This window comes from Bombyx mori, chromosome 13, assembly GCF_030269925.1.
Source record: "Bombyx mori chromosome 13, ASM3026992v2".
NCBI classification, from domain to species: Eukaryota; Metazoa; Arthropoda; class Insecta; order Lepidoptera; family Bombycidae; genus Bombyx; species Bombyx mori.
Genome location: NC_085119.1, coordinates 15,763,814 through 15,781,688, shown reverse-complemented (window position 1 = coordinate 15,781,688; position 17,875 = coordinate 15,763,814). Strand labels below are relative to the sequence as shown.

At 37.6% G+C, this 17,875-nt stretch overlaps 1 protein-coding gene and 1 non-coding gene across 2 annotated transcripts in view; both read right to left on the bottom strand.

The window, feature by feature from the left end:
* The window catches only part of LOC101737868 (uncharacterized), a 32,153-nt gene extending 15,259 nt beyond the window's left edge, over positions 1–16,894 (bottom strand). The window contains exon 1 of the mRNA XM_038015118.2: positions 16,395–16,894. Coding sequence (XP_037871046.1) covers positions 16,395–16,431 — 37 coding nt within the window. The 5' untranslated portion in view covers positions 16,432–16,894. The remainder of the gene's footprint in view (positions 1–16,394) is intronic.
* Mir2808a-1 (microRNA mir-2808a-1) lies at positions 15,549–15,626 on the bottom strand. The gene has a single exon (NR_107394.1). It is a non-coding gene; the product is annotated as a microRNA mir-2808a-1 (primary transcript).
* Positions 16,895–17,875: the final 981 nt, after the last annotated feature.

The following is a 17,875-nucleotide window of genomic DNA, read 5'->3' as shown; positions in this document are numbered from 1 at the left end:
TTTCAAAGTTAAGTGGTACACTGTGTTCATTACTAATAAAAATCTTACGTTACGGACGTTTTTTCCCGGTTAGGGTACCTCTCCGCATTGTTCCATAAGGAACTTCGTTCCAAAAAAAAAAGAAGATTAAATCGCCGATTCTTTTTCTTTTTACTTGACTTTAAAAAATTATAAATTCATTTTCGTACAAAGGATATGAATCATAAACTGCATATGTTCAGTGTCCGTGACGGACAGGGAGTTCAGCAGAGCGGCACGCAGGAGCAACGGCCGGTGCAATACTTGTTCGTTTGATAGTAAAGTTGTTCTCGGTAATAAACCCTTTAAAGTTTTCGCGAGATACGATTAATATTACTCCGATTTGTCGTCGAGAAATGAAGTGGTCGCGGCCGAATCTACGTCAGAGGAACTTATGTTAAGTAATGCGACTTCTAATAGACATAGCCCACTGAGTTTCTCGCAGGATCTTCTCTGATTCCTATCTGGTAGTAGATTCAGCTCGTCAAGGGCAAGGGCTCGACGTGCGAATTAACACATAGACACAGCCGACTGAGTTTCTCGCCGGATCTTCTCAGTGGGTCGCGTTTCCGATCCAGCGGCAGATTCTGCGAAGCACTGCTCTTGCTAGGGCCAGTGTGAGCAATTCTGGTTGAGCCCGTGAGCTCACCTACCAGTCTACGTGGGATTGGAAGAGTTCCTTAAGCTACTAACGATTAGGTATGGACATAAAGATGCAATATTGATGTCTAGTCCCGGAGGAAGTTCCAAATTCTTCTTATGAACTACACACTTAATTCACATTCACGAATGTTTTTGGCGATGAAGGAAAAACATCGTTTAATAAAAAAAAGTGCTACACATAACTTTTAACTGTGCAATGGGCAGTGCTGGTATGTTCTGAGCCTCTTTACAAATAATAACTCGTTCTAATTCGGAAGATGGGTTAACCATCGAGAACTAGAATCTAGAACTCATGTAGGTCTAGAAACGGCCGTAATTACTATACAATAACCGGTGAGTTACCCTAAAATAATGATAATCATAATATATATGCCTAAGTCACATATAAATGATCAAATACCATATGTTCACCAAATGCAAAGGCACGTGTCACCCAATTAATTCACTTGAAGATAGAGCAGGACGTCATAACGAAGTTCCTTCAAGAAAGAAAAAGGAGGAAAGTATTTTAATATGTATCAGATGCGCCAAGCGTGACGTATGAGGAAGCGACGCGTGCGCAGGCTCTGTTCACAGTCCGTAACGCGATAGTAAGTGAAGATATAGTGGAAACACCATATTGTTCTTTTTTTATTCTATTTATACACAGTTCATTGTAGCCGTTACTTTAAATTATATATAACTGTGTATCGGTTTTACTTTAATTGGAGCCAAATGACAATTAGGGATAAAAAATGGTAAGCTCAAACGGGGAGGTAGCATTACCTAGAGCTATTATGTCTGTAGGGAGGCCGTCATGAATTCGGGTTTGAGAAACGTTTTTCAGTACAATCGATACCTCTTCTTCATATATATACGTAAAATATACGTAATAGATTCAGCGAAGTACTGCTCTTGCTAGGATTAGTGTTAGCAAGTTGAGCTCCGTCAGCTAACCTATCAAACCATGCGTTGCTGGTACTAACTGCTACCAACAATTAGGAGGGAAAAACAGTGGGCATTAGTTACTTTTTTTATCTTGCCCACAATTTCTTCAATATCTATATATTAATACGTGAAGCAAAAACTTTGTACCCTTTTTACGAAAATTGCGCGGACGAAGGAGTATGGATTTTCCCACACTTATAGAGAATATAGAGAACGAGTGCAGAATCTTAATATTTTTTAAAATTATGCATAAAAATACATTAAGTCAATTTAAAAAAAAATCCACGCACTACCATGTATTTGAGACACACACGCATGCATACTATTTGTTTATTGTCATACTTTTCTTATTGTTTATAGTCTGTGGTCAAATTGAGAATAGAGTAATATTGTTTGTCTTTATTAATATTTGTCTAAAGTGTAATGATAGCGAAATCTGTGAGTACAGAAGTATATTAGTCTTTGACAATAGAATCATACCTAATAGTGTACAAGCTTATAATTTCAATTAATTATAGTCGAATTTCGACTATCAGGGGACCACTAGTATATAGTAATAGTTTCAATATGAGTAAATTGGAATCGTTGTCAACCCATATAGTTTGATAGACATAATAGAGCAAACCAAATCTATTACATAATTCAAATAGAATCAACGATTTATTTATTAGAGTACGAATTTGTGACAACCCTATTTTGAGTACTAAATTTTGACAACCCTATTTTGGGTAAACCTAGTATTTAAAGGCCCAAGATATACGTTAAGACACGCGGTCACGCTTGGACGAGTACCGTGCAAGCACAAAGGTGCACAACAGGATGCTCGCTTACTTGAGCACGCGCCGTTTTTGTACGTTTGCGATATGAGTACCGGAATGTGGTTACGATATTTTTTGTGTTCGTCTTGTGCATGTGAGGCCTTAATGAGACGAACAATGCGCTCGTGTTTTTGTTTACTGCAATCGTTTGTATTCTGTTTTGCTCTTTATGATAACATGTTTTCGGCTGTTCATTTAATGAGGAAGATGTGGGCTTAGCCTTCCTTCTGGTTTTGCTATGTCTGCTTTGTATCCATTTTCGTTTAAAAGATTCTAATGGTGTAACGCTAAAAGCTTTTGACGTTAGACCATTATTTTTAGTGTCAAATCTGATGCTAATGTTGTGTGACTTCAAAATGTTTTTTTTTATTGCTTTAATGTTCTAAATTTCCATGGGAAAATTTTTCACTGCCAATCGTACGGATTGTTTTAGGGACTCCAAATTATCATGGCGTTAGAGCAAGCTGTACTCTCTAAAACCGACCATAAATCATAATCCAGAGGATTAAGATCGGGACTAGACGACGACCAGTCTTCAGCTCTGATGAAGTCCGAAACATTCGTTTCCAACCAAGACTCCGTAGACCGAGCTTTATGACTTGGCGCCGAGTCTTGCTGGAAGGACCATTCTTGATTATTGAACATGATGTTGTTAAGGGGCTTCACTACCTTCTCAAGAATAGTATCTTGATATACTAGTGCCGATGTTTTGATACCTTTTTCACAAAAGTATGGCTAAGTCACTCCTTCATAGCTAATACCCCACCAAACCATCACTGAAGTCGGATAGTGCCCACGTTGCACTCTGTCAACTAATTGGGAAGCTTCCTTAGAGCCTTGAGCATAAATACGGTCATTTTGTTTGTTAAAATGTTGCTCAATTGTAAAAATTTGTCATCCGTGAACAATTTTTTTTCTATGACCTCCCTTTGCGTACCGCTTCAGTAGTTGTTTCGATTTTACCACCCTATTCTCTTTTAAATTATCAGTTAAGAAATGACCAGTACGTCTCTTATAGGCTGCAAGTCCTAAGTCATATTTTAAAATACGCGACATGGTTCTAGGTGCTATCTTCATCTCCCGAGATAAAATCTTTTGCTTTCGGACAGGATTTCTTCGAATTCTTTCCCTTACTGCTTTGACCACCTTTTTCGTACGAACACTAAGTGGACGGCCAGATATTTTTCTGTCACAAGCAGAGGAGGTCTCATTGCACCTATTAATAGCCCGGTACACAAACATTTTACTAATACCAAGCGTATGGAGAGTTTTAAAAATTGCATTTGGCTCCATACCTACTTTGTGTAAAGCAATCACAGCGATTCGGTTCTCTTTATCACCTCACTCCATTTTAATATCGCAAAATATTGTACAATGTATTGGTGCCAAAATGAGAAAACTCAATGAGCAATTTTATAAAAATGTCAGTTTCCAAATTGAAATGTAATATTTTGTTTATTTTTAATTGTAACAGTATTTATGGCCAGACTAAGTAGTTACAACGGCTGCCTCACCCTTCAAACCGAAACGCATTACTGCTTCACGGCAGAAATAGGCAGGGTGGTGGTAACTATCCGTGCGAACTCACAAAAGGTCCTACCACCAGTTCATTTATTATTCACTATTATTCAATTATTAATTATTCAATTATTATTCCACCTAGTATACAGATATATTGAATCAAATGTCCCAGCTAGCTGCATTCTTCAGTGATTGCCCACAGTCCTGTTTGCCATATCATAATGCCCTACTTTTTTACTTTGCAGCCCAATTCCCTAACAGAATCATGTTTTATGCCTCCCAAAGTTCATTGAATACATAAAGGAAAACATAGTAAAATTTACGGTTGTTTCAAATTTCGAGGCAAAAATATACGCGGAACAAGGGCCCGGTGTCGAATTTCAGGGAACAATCCCAAGTTTCTGGAGGCGAGAGGTCTCAAAAGTGACTTGCTTAATGTTAATAGGGCCTCACTCTGCAGCGTCACTTGGAGTTTGAATTTTTAAAGCCAGTCGCGGGAGACTCAAAACTTTCCCATACAATAGGGTGACGTTGAGAATGCAGACAACTGGGATTTCCTAATAATTATTACATAACGTTTATGTGAAGATTGAGGACAATTTTTATTGTGTCTTTTTGTATTTCAAACTAACTATTATTACTTTATTATCCAATACTATCAGTAATCCAGTTCTCATTAATGTAAAGAATAAAAGATAAGAATATTAGGAATATTAGGAATATTGTCCGCATTTTTGTTTTATCTGTTGGAAATCGTAGAAGGCACCGCTTTATAAAAATTGACTTATTTCTAATGCGTGTAACAAATCAAAATTTTCAGGCCTTGAGCTGTGATCTGTGATCTCCTCCACTTACATTAAATAAAATCCCGTGAATTTACAGCCAATTCCACATCACAGGGATGAATCTTAATTTTATGGGTACGTTTGAAAGTGAGCTAGATTTTCGTAAATTACGTCACGAATTATGGTCATATGACAAAGGACTGTTGGAAGCGGCCGTGCGTGAAACTCCGCGAAACTTATCCGCGGCGATTTGCATAACACGTGACATTGTCTTACGGCGCCAATCTTGGTTGATACCGCCCTTATCTGAGCACAGAGACATCTGTGAGCTGCCCTTTAATACCTCACGACTTTTTATGCATATATACTTGAAGAATGTTCTTAAAACGAATATATGTATATTAAATTTTTTCTGAATACGTTTTTCATTACTACAGATGTGCAGATCAGCTTACCGCCCAATTGGTATTAAATGGTGTTGTTCAAGATGTTCACAGCGTGAAACGAAACGCATATCCAAATTTTTTATATTATCTGTGCATTTTTTTTCTCAATCATGACTTTGGCGCCTTTTTTATAAATCTTCAAATCTTTAAACTAATTATTATGGTCAGACTAGAAAAATTTAACATCACTTCTACAAACCGAGTTAGTCCGACCGACTTAGACAAAAAAATAGTTGATGTGAAGTTAGATTTGATAAGTAATACAGCATTGATATAATGTTACTATACGCACCGAAAAGATAGTTCGGGTAATCTTAGATAAATTGTCGTATTTGTTAATCTAACAACAACGAAGTTAATCCTCGGGACATGGCGGTGGAGATGTAATATATGTATTATAATCTAGAGTACGATTAGGATACTGGATAGGATACCTGTGTTATATTATATTAATTTGGAACACAAACGATACAATATCTACATAGTATTTACTGAAAGGAACAGGTAGGAACAGGTCCTGTGAGTCCGCATGGGGGGCTACCACTGCTTTGCCTATTTCTACCGTGAAGCAGTAATGCATTTCGGTCTGAAAGGCAGGGCAGCCGTTATACTGTAAAGACCGAGACTCAGAACTCATGTCCTAAAATGGGTGGCAGCATTTACGTTGTAGATGTTTATTATGGGCTCTGGTAATCACTTAACGCAAAGTGTCGTATCCTCGTCCATCCATTGAACGAATAAAAAAAAGAAGAACCAAAAACTTACAACCAACAAGACGTGTGACTTAAAATAAAATGAAATAGCTCACATTAAGGACTTAATTAAACAATTAAGTAGCTTATTAGAAAGATAAAAACTTTAAATCTATTTCCAAGTGCTCCGGAAACCTCCTAATATCAGGTTTGTTACCTCACCGGTACATAGTTTATAATGACCAAAAATATTATGCTAAATTTAGCACGAACATTACTGAAGCCTTTTGCCAGTTATACTTTTAAAACAAACCTGCAAATGTAATAAAATGAAATAAATTCATTGAATATTTTATTAAAACCTTTCATTTGTCGAGTTCAAGTTAATTGGATTGTCATTGCGCACCATACGTTTGAACTTTCATCATTATTATCGATTGACGCCAAAACTGAACAGTCATATTTCAAACGACCGTTTATTAAGAAACGCTTTCAACGGCAGTGAACAAAGTCGATTTTTGTTTATCAGATAATCGAGGAACGTGGCTCTGATTTTTTTGATACAATGAATGCTTTTTTGTAGTAATTAAATCCGGGTCAATGCATACGAGTTGATAGTCAGTGATTCGAATTTGTTTTTCATTGGACGGTGACTTGATTAATTTAAATCATTTGATGTGTTCATGTGACTTTTACTAAGACTCCGTGATAGTGTTGTCGCTGGGTGTTCGAATTTTTAAAAATTCTTACTAATGTAACCTGTTTTTTACAATCTAATCTCAAATTTAATATTTTTACGGTATAACTTCCACTTTATTAAATCATCGCAAATTAAATCATATAAGTGATTTTAACTATGTTTGTGACTCATGAAAACCGATGAAAATGCTATACGTAACTCTTTTTAAAGATACTAAATCAGACAATAATTATGTACAAGACCACACAAGATTATTTAGTGAATAAAAATCTTACGTTACGGACGTTTTTTTTCCGGTTAGGGTACCCCTGCACATGGTTGTTTCGGTGAGTTCCTGCACCGGATCACAGCCGAGCCGACGGCAGAGTGCCACCATTGTGGTTGCGACTTGGACACGGCAGAGCATACGCTCGTCGCCTGCCCCGCATGGGAGGGATGGCGCCGTGTCCTCGTCGCAAAAATAGGAAACGACTTGTCGTTGCCGAGTGTTGTGGCATCGATGCTCGGCGACAACAAGTCGTGGAAGGCGATGCTCGACTTCTGCGAGTGCACCATCTCGCAGAAGGAGGCGGCGGGGCGCGTGAGAGATGCACAATCCCGCCGCCATCGAGCGGGGGCCAGGGAGGCGGATGTCGCCCAAGCCCTGGCCCTCTAAGTGTTTCGGGTCCCCCTCACATGTCGGTCTGGGGACCGGTGAGGGAGGCCTAAGAAGACGACGTGCAAGCTGCTCTGCACGCGTTTTACGCAAGAGCATCCGGGTGATGGAAGGCCGGCTATCCTCGACCAACGCTGGTTCTGGTCCAGCGGGGTATTCCGTAGGATAGCTCACTCTAACTGGCGCCACCTAGGCGGGCTTCGGATAACCTGCTGACCGAGAGGGATTGTGGTCGTGGCGCCGACGACCGCCAGTCCGGCGTCCCGAGGGGGAGGGTGATGGGAGAGATGTGTTCCACACTAAACGCTTCACTTTCCCCCCTTTGCCTCTTCATGAGTTCTGTCTCATGCGCGAGGTTTGGACGTTGGTTGTTGAGCGACAGGAGGTTTTAGTCAGTAGAAGCCACTCACCTTGAGACATGAGTTCTAAGTCTCACTTCTACAGTATAATGTCTATTCATTCCCTCAAACCGAAACCCATTACTGCTAACACGGCAGCAATACCAATACGGGCTCACAAGACACTCTTCCATCAGTAAGACTACTGGTTTGTTATAAATCATAACAAAATAAAAATAAAAAACCTTTTATTTCCTGTTAAAATACAAAGTAAATAGGTGAGCGTTTAATGTTTAATCATCTTCAATAATTTTTAGGTTAATAATCCATTAAGCATGGTGAAGGCCTCCTCCAAGTCCTTCCATTTGGTTCTATTTTGGTCTACCTGTATCCCCCGTGGTCCAGCAATAGCTTTTATATCATCCTCCTATTTTGATACTAGTTCATTATCCATTCATAATTTTTCGTTATTTTACTCTCTTATCTCTAATAGACTCTAAAGATATAAGTAAGACTGTGTCTATTAATAACAATTTAAACCAATTACTTTTCAATTGAAAAATAAGCCAACGAGACGTTTGTTTCAACTTAAAAAATCAATGTTTGATTATTCAAACAGCCTCATCCAATCTGTAGTCAAATTCTTGGAGCCGATTCATCATTCATGGAGCCCGTACGCTTGGGGCGTGCATGCTTTGCGAGATTCAATTATGTTGAGTATTTCGCGTCTTCGTGGATTTTCACGGGGTTTTTCGTAAATCAACACCTTCGATTTTATTCGACGCAGGTATTTCTATTAACACGGATCCGGGTAAATAATTATTGAAGATGTGAGATTTTTTATGGATTAAGCTTAATGTGGTCGTGGGTGTGCTTGGAGACATACAAATTACACGTATTTAATTATTGAAATGATTGAAAAATAATATTAAGCGTTTCACATTCAAAGATGTTGCTAGGATGATCTCATGTTGTGAGTACCGAAAGCACACATATGTAATGAAATTAGAACTCAATCATAACAAAAATACTAAATATGATCAGGATAGTGTAATCTGATACCAGGGTACCGCAGTCAGGGCTACAAGTATGACAACCAAGCGATTATACAAAACACAACTTTTATTTTTTAAGGCGTAGGATTGTGAGTGAATTCACGGCCCACATTATGTTAAGTGATATCCGGAGTCCATAAACATTATAACGTGAATGAAAGCTACCTTGACACTTTTTTGCCATTGGATGCAGACAAGCATACGGCCTAACTGACGGTGAGCGATATCGTCATTGATGTCAGCAAAGCCGATTGTTTATTTATTTACTGGTGGTACCTCTTGTGAGTCCGTACGAGTAGGTCCCTATTTCTGCCGTGGAGCAGTAATGCGTTTCGGCTTGAAGGGTGGGGCAGCCGTTGTAACTATACTGAGACCTTAGAACTTATATCGCAAGGTGGGTGGCGCATTTACGTCGTAGATGTCTGTGGGCTCCAGTAACCACTTAACACCAGGTGGGCTGTGAACTTGTCTACCCATATAAGCAACAAATAAAAACATCGATTCCGAAACGCATGACCGCTTCACGACAGGAACAGGCAACACGGTGATATCTACCCGAGTGGGCTCACCATACGCTTTCCAATACGGAAGGAATTAGTTTATACATGTCTCTCAGTACATTTAAGCCGATTGTCATACAAGATCCTGTCTGGTCATGGATTAGGTCGTTTTCGAAAGAAACATTAGAACACTAATATTGAAAGGATTCCTACATCGATTTTTACATTCAAAGAGTACAGTTCTATAAGCCTGTGATCATGGTGCTTGCAACATGCCCAAATATCTAGGACACTTCAAGCTTGTACCTAGTAAGAGCCCCTTAGATAATAACGTGTACAATGTAGAAGGCCACGAATGCTTAAAACAATTTTTTTTTTCCTACTTTAGCTAGTATCTCATGGGGTGAAACTAGCTTGACAAATTTGCTAAAACTAGCCCTAGCAAAGTTAGTGCTTTGCTGAATCTACCACTGGATCGAAATCGCCACCCACTGAAAAGATCCAACTAGCAACTCAGTGGGCTAAAAAATCGATATTTATATATTTATCGATATTATGACTGAAAATCCCATACCGTGGGCCTCGAAGGTCAAATACCTAGGCGTCACCCTCGACAGAGGGATGACATTCCGTCCCCACGTAAAAACGGTACGCGATCGCGCCGCTTTTATACTAGGACGACTCTACCCAATGCTTTGTAGACGAAGCAAACTGTCCCTCCGTAACAAGGTAACCCTCTACAAAACTTGTATACGCCCCGTCATGACGTATGCAAGTGTAGTGTTCGCTCACGCGGCCCGCACCAACTTGAGACCCCTTCAGGTTATACAATCCCGATTCTGCAGGATAGCCGTCGGAGCACCATGGTTCCAGAGGAACGTGGACCTCCACGATGACCTGGAGCTCGACCCCGTCAGTAAGTATCTACAGTCGGCATCGCTGCGCCACTTTGAGAAGACGGCACGACATGAGAACCCTCTTGTCGTGGCCGCTGGAAACTACATACCCGATCCTGTAGACCGAATGGTAAACCGTCGACGTCGCCCAAAGCACGTCATCACGGATCCTCCTGATCCATTAACGGTGCTTTTAGGCAATACAAGCACCGGTCACCGTCCTCGTCGAACCCGTCGCTTGCGACGAAGGGCTCGACGAGCGAATTAACCCACAGACACAGCCCACTGAGTTTCTCGCCGGATCTTCTCAGTGGGTCGCGTTTCCGACCCGGTCGTAGATTCTGCGAAGCACTGCTCTTGCTAGGGCGGTGTTAGCAATTCTCCGGTTTGAGCCCCGTGAGCTCACCTACACAAGCTAGGTTAAGCTGAAATAGCCTCTCAAGGCTATCAGCATAGGTAGGAAAAAAAAATGAATGAAAAGGATGTTTCTAAACGATACGATTCTAATGACACATTCACAATCGTTGAATTTCACAACAAAGGTTATCTATCGCTTACAAGAAAACGACACTAACAAATCAACGTCAACTAAATAAAGATAAGGGTTCATTTACATGACTGATAAATATTAATTTCCGATTTTAGGGTATTTAAAGCGGAGAAACAGACATATCTTGTAAGTTCTTTCGTGACCAAAAAAGTACTGAATATTTTGGAGGAAAAAAAAACACGACAGCAAACAGTACACAGTACTCAGTAAACGTACGACAATAAATAGTTGTAACGAAGTCATTTTTGTACGTTGCACTACACTAGTTTTTTTTGTATTGCTTAGATGGTTGGACGAACTCATAGTCCACCTGGTGTTAAGTGGTTACTAGAGCCCATAGACATCTACAACGTAAATGCGTCACCCACCTTGAGATATAAGTTCTAAGATCTCAGTATGGTTACAACGGCTACCCCACCCTTCAAACCGAAACGCATTACTGCTTCACAGCAGAAATAAGCCGGGTGGTGGTACCTACCCGTGCGGACTCACTAGAGGTCCTACCACCAGTAAAAGTGTGTAGACCCTGAAAAATATAAGAAATAGGCACGACGGTAGAACCTGTCAGAGCGAACTCTCTAAATGCCGAAAAATTACTAATTACTCAATATATTACGGATTTTATCTTCTCGAATATAACATATTCAACTCCGCCAACTACTTAGTGGAAAGTTCACTGACATTGTCATCCTTAGAGTTCATCCACCTTAATATTAATAGTATTAAAATAGACCCTATCATTTTCAATTTACAATAATCGATTCTACTTAAGAAACTTGGCACGTACACCGAAGACATTCGAGTCGGACGTTCTGACATCGTATTTGCATTTTTAATTTCTTAATATACCCGCTTTAGTTTCTATTAATATAAATATACAGAAAAATGTTTAAAAATTTGATACAACAATTTTTGTGACCACATCATGTTAACTAGTTTGCAATATACAACCTTAACAGTTAATAAATTTAGTGTCATCTTAATTGTTTATCGAATATCGAATTTAAAAAAAATAATCGAATTTCAGACAATTTACAGCAATCGATTTTTCTAGAACTTCACGAGCGAATCAGGGAGCTTCTAATAGTGCCTATAGACTGCCTGTGCATTAGAATTACAAAATACAAAGCGACTATCATTGTTACACTTTAATTCGCTCAGCAATATTAAGTTGGCAGACTTTTTTGCTCGTAGAAGGCATTTCAGACAAGGTTTAATAATTCCTCCAATCGTCTACTTAGTCTGGCCATAAATACTGTTACAATAAATAACAAAAAAAAACTATTGCAAATAACATTTATTACTTTTACAATGTGTTAGTTTAATACATCAATATAAAAAGCTTATTCGATGTGGTCTCCATTGGCTGCAATACAGTCCTTTAAACGTTGAAACCAGTTATCAATAGAAGCACGCACTCATTCCATAGGAAAATTTGGATTGTTTTAGGGACTCCAAATTATCATGGCGCTTAGAGCAAGCCATACTCTCTAAAACTGACCATAAATCATAATCCAGCGGATTAAGATCGGGACTAGACGACGGCCAGTCTTCAGCTCTGATGAAGTCCGAAACGTTCGTGTCCAACCAAGACTGCGTAGACCGAGCTTTATGACCTGGCGCCGAGTCTTGCTGGAAGGACCATTCTTGATTATTGAACATGGTGTTGTTAAGGGGCTTCACTACCTTCTCAAAATGGTATCTTGTTGATACACTTGTGCCGATGTTTTGATACCTTTTATACAAAAGTATGGCTCAGTCATTCCTTCATAGCTAATACCCCACCAAACCATCACTGAAGTACCCACGTTGCACTCTGTCGACTAATTGGGAAGCTTCCTTAGAGCTTTGAGCATAAATACGGTCATTTTGTTTGTTAAAATGTTGCTCAATTGTAAAAAAATCTCATCCGTAAACCAAATTTTTCTATTACCTCCCTTTGCGTACCGCTTCAGTGGTTGTTCCGATTTTACTACCCTATTCTCTTTTAAATTATCAGTTAAGAAATGACCAGTACTTCTCTTATAGGCTGCAAGTCCTAAGTCATCTTTTAAAATATGCGACATGGTTCTAGGCGCTATCTTTATCTCCCGAGATAAAATCTTTTGCTTTCGGACAGGATTTCTTCAAATTCTTTCCCTTACTGCTTTGACCACCTTTTTCGTACGAACACTACGTGGACGACCAGATCTTTTTCTGTCACAAACAGAGGAGGTCTCATTGCACCTATTAATAGCCTAGTACCCAAACATTTTACTAATACCAAGCGTATGGAGAGTTTTAAAAATTGCATTTGGCTCCATACCTACTTTGTGTAATGCAATCACAGCGATTCGGTTTTCTCTATCACCCCACTCCATTTTAATATTGCAAAATATTGTACAATGTATTGGCGCCAAAATGAAAAAACTCAATGAGCAATCATATAAAAATGACAGATTCCAAATTCAAATGTAATATTTTGTTTATTTTTAATTGTAACAGGATTTATGGCCAGACTAAGTATATTATACTAATACGTGAAGCAAAAACTTTGTACCCCTTTTTACGAAAATTGCGCGGACGGAGGAGTATAAAATTTCCCACACTTATAGAGAACATAGAGAAGAAGTGCAGGATGATTATTTTTTTTTTAAATTATGCATAAAAAATACATTAAATCAATAAAGAAAACATTACAGACACTACAACGTATTTGACACAACACATACGTATAAATATCATAGACCTATATAGTAGGGACACGACATATTGTTCTATACGTACAATTGCTTATATAAATAGCACCTATTTTGAAGGCACATACATAAACATATATCTATCTCGTTCTTACTCAGCACTTTAACTCGCAAGAAAACAATATAACAGTATTTCAGTGCGTACATAAAATGAAACATGAATATACGTAAATATCTCCGTCTCCGTCTAATGAGGCCGAAAATCCGCCATGTTTAGCGCGCCAAATGTCATTGTCACGTCAGTTCGGCCGTCTGTTTTGGGTTGTACATTATTTATTGACTTTGATATCGATTTAATATGATTGATTATATAAAATTTCATAATTTATCATGCTTAAAACATACAAAAATAATAATTAAAATGTATTTTATAGGATCTCAAGAAAGTCGATATCCTAAAACTATTATCTATATGTATTTAAATTCATTATGGAGCCCTCATCCGAAAAATCCATTTTTCGGTCGGAATCTATTGATCATGACACTAATCATGAATACCACTTTAAAATATGTCATCAAAACATATTTAGACATTCTGTTTAGATATTTCGGGAAAAAGGCTACCGACAAAATCTCTTCGGAACTATTTAAATAAAATAGTTTTATTCCGCAGTGAGTAAAACACTATTGTAAATTTGTTAAATATTTAATAATTAAGTGATTTTAGAGAGGAAGTCACAAGGAATGACGTTTGTAATTAATGAATAAATGTTCTGTAGGTGTTTTTTTTTTCACGCGGTCCCTTGATAAGTTTAAAATTTGAATCACTCTCAAGCGAAAGTGATTCAAATGGTGCGGCGCACCTTCCTTGGGGTGCGCTACGGTAGTATGTTACGGACTTTAGAGTCAGCAAAACAATTAAAATAGATTGTAATAGTCTAAGAAAAACACGTACTCAAAATACGATAACATTTAGCATGCTAGAAATGGGCTGATGGCTTTGAACTACGCCATATCTTTATGTTTTGCGACAAACGACAACTTTATAAAATCAGTGTAGCAACTTTTAAAAATCATCATATCGTTTACTTGGCAAATTCGAAGGACGAACTTGTCTTAGATTTCACCCATCTAAATCATATTATATTTGCACATAACAATATACCTACTTACTTCCCATTAAAGTATAAATTCTACAAATAAATAATACTCAACAATATTTAAAATAAAATGAGCCAAGAACGTTTATCGATAAAACCTGATAACATTGAAATCTTTTGTACAGCACTAAAGCCGCCATGTTTTGTGGCCAGATGACGTCACAGTGGCACGAAATTTTGGTTGACGTTTCATTTCCATAGGTTTCCTACTTCATTGATAAATATACTCTTGGTGTATTGTCAATTGTGAAACTTTTGTTATTCTTTGAAGTTTGTGGTCAAATTGAGAATAGATTAATATTGTTTGTTTTTAATATTATTTATCGAATATAGTGTAGTTTTGGTGAAATCTGTATTATATAGAATATATTAATATCTGTATGATTATAGAGGTATAATAGTGTTGGACAATAGAGCCATAATAAAGGTTAAACTCTTAATTTCAATTAATTATAGTCGAATTTCGGCTACTGCGGGGACCACTAGTATTAGTAAAATCGCACTAATAGTTTTACAGTAGCTTGTAATAAGAGAGATGGCTAGTACTATTTCAGTCGTAATGGACAAAGTCGTGAATTACAGGTATATTTGGTGGACGCAGCCAGTGTAGTCACCTATATACATGACTACGAGCTATGCCATCTTCCTTGGGTCGTTAAGTCATTTTGGCTGAGCCTAAAAATAACAAGGATGAATGCTGATGTGTACCTCAATATTTAACAATTTAAATTTTTTGATCCAAGTTTACTTTACTTACTTTGCTTTACTTAACTGGAACGAATGATTGCTTCACGACAGTAATAATCAATGTAATGATACACAATCATGTGGGCTTGCAACATGCTCTGTCACTTGTACTTAAGATAAGACTCAGGGTGTAAATAGAGCTGTTAAGGATGGACTCTTTGTCCTGACACGTCGAAGTCTTATTAACGTTGGACTAACAATTGTTTCACTTATTAATCTTAATACTTGATAGGTAGATTATTGGTAATATTAATGCACTGTAACCCTTTTTTGGAAATATTTAACGTTTGTTAAAAAACGTATAAGACCGAAGAACATTCTGGGAAATAAAATCCGGTCATCGTTCTCGTCGAACCCTCGGGATCGGAAGAGCTCGGCGAGTAAACTAACCCACAGACACAGCCCACTGAGTTTCTCGCCGGATCTTCTCAGTGGATCGCGTTTCCGATCCGATGGTAGATTCTACGAAGCACGGCTCTTGCTAGGGTTCGTGTTAGCAACATCGTCAGGTTTGAGCCCCGTGAGCTCACTTACTAGTTAAGGTTACGCTGATATGGTCTCTCTAGACCATTAGTTGAAGTGGGAAAAAAAAGTAAATAAAATAACGTAAGTCCTTTTTAAATTGTATACCATCTCGAACAGTATAGAATTTGTCAGTCAGCGAGACAGTCGTTCCGTGTTTCTGTTGATACATTTGTTGGAGACGTATTTTCTGTAGTAAATATACAGTAGTACAGTTTAGCAGTAGGCAGCGGCTTGGCTCTGCCCCTAGCATTGCTGAAGTACATGGGAGACGGTAACCACTCACCATCAGGTGGGCCGTATGCTCGTTTGCCTACAAAGGCAATAAAAAATATATACAATAATATATTGAAGTGCCAATTTTACTTCGAGTACCTAGCGACGATTGGCCAATATTTATAAGGATTGTAGGATTGGTAAGAATGGAATGTATAAGAGTGTAGAACCAAAATTATATGATTGTGGTAATTCGTTCGGTTTTTACGAGTCATATATGAAGTTAAAGTTGCTTTTGCGATCTTCTCTCGCGTTTTGTACTGTTTTTAAATTATTTCCGATGTTTCTACGAAAACGGTAAATTAAGAGATTAAGCCGTAAAACTTTTAATCATATCATTATTTTGTTTAAGTTTAGTTGTTTCGTATTTAAAACGACCTTTAAGAATATTCAATACTAAATCAAAGAAACAAATTATAAAAGATAAATATTTTTTATAAAACTTACATTGTAGCACAATCGAAAATTTCAGTAGCCACCACATTTTCTGTTCTGAGGCTGGAGAAAATCCAAAGAAAACACAGATTCACTTCGGGGTCTTACACAAAAGATGCACGTTCACGATTTCAATTTATTTTATGAAATAAAAATTATAATTGTGAAAGACAAATAGTATTAATTATAGTCCTTTGATTTTATTATTTCATGCTACACACATACACACACTTATAGACTCAAAAGAAATAATTAAATAGAGTTTGACAATTCAAAGCAGTTTTCCCGCTAAATTTTGACATTTCTAATCCATTGGGCTATGGAGACGAAGTCGACCAATCACGTACCGCGATTTTTTTAAATACAGTTCTAATGCCATTAATACGCGTATAGGTTTTTTTTCTCGTTGTTTTAGTGGGAATAAGAAACCGTGTGGGGTAACCACGTGTGTGGGGTTCGAATCCGGCTACGTAACTAACCGACATAGCCAACTGGCGTCCGGTATCAAACGGACCATATCGGAAGCACTCACCGTATTGTGTAGTTATTGGATAATTTATTCCAATACTTCACTTGTACGTAAGGTTATCAAGACTGGTAGATAAAATCTTTTTGGAGACCGTTATAACAAAAAAATTCGTATTAAAATTTAAAGTTAAATATTCAATATTTTTTTAGACTAAGCACAGTTAAATAGTATGCATTGACAATTAGGCAGTATGTTCGAACTTGATATTAGGTTATTGGATCCTAAAGACGTGACAATCTGAAACTATCCACCACTTAGAGAAGTTCAAAGTTTCATTTTGTTCAATGTTGTGAATCATGTTTATTAAAATACATTCTGTTATTTCTTTTTAATGGAAGTCATTTGCTTCCAGGTTTTACGTATTTAGTCAGTAAAATTGGGGAACACAGTAGGCTTTAAATCTCGGAATAGTCGCAGCACTCAATGAAAATATACTGGACGTCCTAACCCACACAATATACACCTTAAAAATAAACTGGAAGCAAATAGAAGTAATTAATTAAAAAAGAAAATTATTGGAGCCCGTTAAAAATATTATTTATCTACCTAAATTCCCGAATACTGCTTTTGACACAAGCCGACTGTCATGTTCTTTCACTAAAATTATAAAAAAATATATTCTAAAACCCGATCTTTCTTTGTTTATTTATTTTGCACGTAATAATTTTTTTAAATTTGAAAATTTTTACGTCACTTGTTGGGATCTAAGCATTACGCAGCTTTGTATGGTTACATTGATAACACAGGGACAGGTACTTGAGCGAAAAGAAAAATAAAAAATAATAAAGAGCCCGTACACTCACTGAAGATTTAATGCTATTAAAAATATACGTAAAACACTGATTAAATTTACAAAATACATATTTATAAAGAGTCGAGATGAATCCATGTTTGCTAGAACAGCATCAAACGGAATCCACGATTGCGTCGTGGCAGATATTTTAATGTAATTCATTGTAAAATT